Source organism: Cebus imitator, unplaced genomic scaffold, assembly GCF_001604975.1.
Source record: "Cebus imitator isolate Cc_AM_T3 unplaced genomic scaffold, Cebus_imitator-1.0 Scaffold372, whole genome shotgun sequence".
In the NCBI taxonomy this organism is placed as follows: Eukaryota; Metazoa; Chordata; class Mammalia; order Primates; family Cebidae; genus Cebus; species Cebus imitator.
Window position 1 is genome coordinate 904,632 of NW_016107687.1, and position 3,098 is coordinate 907,729.

Here is a 3,098-nt window from a genome sequence, read left to right on the forward strand (position 1 = left end):
ATCCCAGCTACTCAGGAGGCTGAGGCAGGAGAATTGCCTGAACCCAGGAGGCGGAGGTTGCAGTGAGCCGAGATCGCACCATTGCACTCCAGCCTGTGCAACAAGAGCGAAACTCTGTCTCAAAAAAAAAAAAAAAAAAAGGTTTATGAAAGAGTGTGGAAAATGAAGGTTAAAAAATAAAATTATCTTACCCCAGAGCTCTACCAGCTTTGAGAGGATGATAAAACATGTTTTCTGTGCAATTGGATCTGGATATTCAACTGCTCCTTGAATAACAGTAACAAGTACTCTTTCTACATTCTCTGCACCTGAGGAGATAAACCTTACTTTAATTTCCAAAAATAACTAGGAAAGCAACCTTAAGTTCTTTTTTCATATACATTAACAAATAAACTCATTTACAGGTGGGACAGGAAGATTCAAGAGGGAAAAAAGCATTTACAGAGTTGCAAAATTCCTTGATTTTTATTAACTGGGCACCTATGTATAAAACACTGAAAATTCCGCTGGGCGTGGTGGCTCCCGCCTGTAATCCAAGCACTTTGGAGGCCAACGTGGGCGGATCACCTGAGGTCGGGAGTTCAAGACCAGCCTGACCGAGATGGTGAAACACCGTCTTTATTAAATACATAAACAAACAAACAAACACTGAAAACTCAGCTTGGCACGGTGGCTCCCATCTGTAATTCCAGCACTTCGCAAGGCCGAGGTGGGCAGATAGCTTTAGCCCAGGAGTTTGATACCAGCCTGGGCAACATGGTGAGATCCGGTCTCTACAAAAAATAAAATTAGCCCAGCATTGTGGCAAGCACCAGTGGTCCTGGCTACTCAGGAGTCAGAGATGGGAGGATAGGCCAGGAGGTCAAGGTTGCAGTGAGTCATGATCACACCAGTGCACTCCAGCCTGGGCAATAGAGACCCTATCTTACAAATAAAATAAAATGCTGAAAAATCAAATTGCCCCTTATATTTTGTTCCCTAAATTTCCTATTCAGTAGAATTCTGTACACTAATCTACACAGTTCCATTTATTTTATATTTCAAAATGGCTAATTTGCCATAAAGACACAATTGTCAGGTCAATTCTGGCAAACAGCCATGTTATTTATATTGCTGAAGAACCAAATTAAAAAATGCTGCATAAAGAAAAAAACAGAATACAAATTAATTTTAAGGTGCTTTACATAAAAGTGAATAATTTCCAGCCTGAAAACAATGAACTGTCTTTCCATGAGCTGACAAACTTGAAAAGTTCTACATTTACTTCAGTTTGCTCTTGCTCATATAGATGTACAACGACACAGACTTAAGCAGAAAAATTAGATACAGCATGCGTCCCCACCTTGATTTGCTATAACTTCGCTCATCCCACTGCCAGTGACTGTTTGCAGGAAAGCAAAGTAACTCCTCCGCAACATCTGCTTCTCTAAAGCAGCAGACTGGTCATTTTCTTCCGCTGGCCGGAGTAGCACTTCAAAAATTGCATGTAGCAGGGGCATGAACATCTGTTGTAAAAATGGGGACACCTGTATCTGAAGATAAAAAACGTTACTTCAGAAATTAGTAAAAATATTGATATGCAACTTTGAAAAAATTATTTTACATAAAGCCTTTCTTTTCTATTTAGGATATATACTGTATGTACATAATTCAGTTAGCAAATATCAATTTTAAGATAAAATCTACATAACATAAAACATTACTAGGCTGGATGCAGTGGCTCACACCTGTAATCCCAGCACTTTGGGAGGCTGAGGTGGGTGGATCACCTGAGGTCATTTGAGGCCAGCCTGGCCAACATGGTGAAACCCCATCTCTACTAAAAAAACAAAAATTAGCCGGGCATGGTGGCACATGCCTGTAATCCCAGTCCCAGCTACTCAGGAGGCTATGGCAGGAGAATCACTTGAACCCAGGAAGTGGAGGTTGTAGTGAGCCAAGATCAGGAGACAGAGAAAGACTCCATTTCAAGGGGGAAAAATAAAAAATATTATTAACAGCCTCAAGATCATTAAATTTAAACTCTTTCCTACGCTTAAGATTTAGGTTAAAATAATAGGTAGTCAGACATATTTCACAATAAAATACTGCCATGGAATATTTTCAAATTTAAATTCTCAAAAAATGAATTGTTTTGCTTAATCAATTTATATGATTAAACTCTTAGGGTTTTTTTTTTTTTTTTTTTTTACAAAGGTAAAAAACATCGTTTAATAGCACCTTCTGAATACTTGCTTACAAAAGAACGGTTGGGTTTTATATACTCTTGGGCAAATCCCTTAACTTCTCCATGCTTCAGTTTTCCTCAACTATAACATATAATGCCTATCTTCTAGGGTAGGTATGAAGATCTAATGAGTAAATGTACAAAAAATGCTTAAAACAGATTCTGAACATAGACAATACTATGTAAATGGCCAGGTGCAGTGGCTCATGCCTGTAATCCTAGCACTTATGGAAGCAGAGGCGGGAGGATCACTTGAGGTCAGAAATTTGAAAACCAGCCTGGCCAACATAGGGAAACATTGTGTCTAATAAAAATACAAAAAGTTAGCCTGGTGTGCTGGTGTGGTGCACGCACCTATAGTCCTAGCTACTTAGGAGGCTGAGGCACAAGAATCGCTTGAACCTGGGAGGTGGAGGCTGCAGTGAGTCATGACTGTGCCATTGTACTCCAACTTGTGTGACAGAGCGAGACTGTCTCCATAAAAAAAAAAAAAGAAAAAAAGGAAGTACTATGTAAGCATTAACCACTTTCATTAGACAGCTTAAATGTCCTTCAGAAAACTGACTTTAATACATTGAATTACTTTTAAACTCCTGCAGACTGTCTCAACCATGGGTACCCGAATTACGGTGCTTCTTATTTCTTTAGACATTTATTACTCAATGCTGTTTTTATATGCTCTTCTAGAACAGCAGGCTAGTTGTTTTCTTCTGCTACACAGAGTAGATAGGGTCTGTTTACATTCAAACATCTTTTAAGCATGACCTACATATCAGGGAGTGTACACAGTGTGCCAGACACCACGGATAATAAAAATACATATGATCCATGAAGCTCTCAAGTAATTCATTATTTAAAAAAAAAAAAAAAA

General features: G+C 38.8%; 1 protein-coding gene across 1 annotated transcript in view; it reads right to left on the bottom strand.

Annotated features, from left to right (window-relative positions):
* Nucleotides 1–3,098, bottom strand: part of XPOT (exportin for tRNA) — a 38,886-nt gene that overhangs the window by 6,104 nt on the left and 29,684 nt on the right. The window contains exons 18-19 of the mRNA XM_017507309.2: nt 1,343–1,551; nt 103–308 (exon numbers count right to left, since the gene is read on the bottom strand). Of these exons, the coding sequence (XP_017362798.2) occupies nt 103–308; nt 1,343–1,551 (415 nt within the window). The remainder of the gene's footprint in view (nt 1–102; nt 309–1,342; nt 1,552–3,098) is intronic.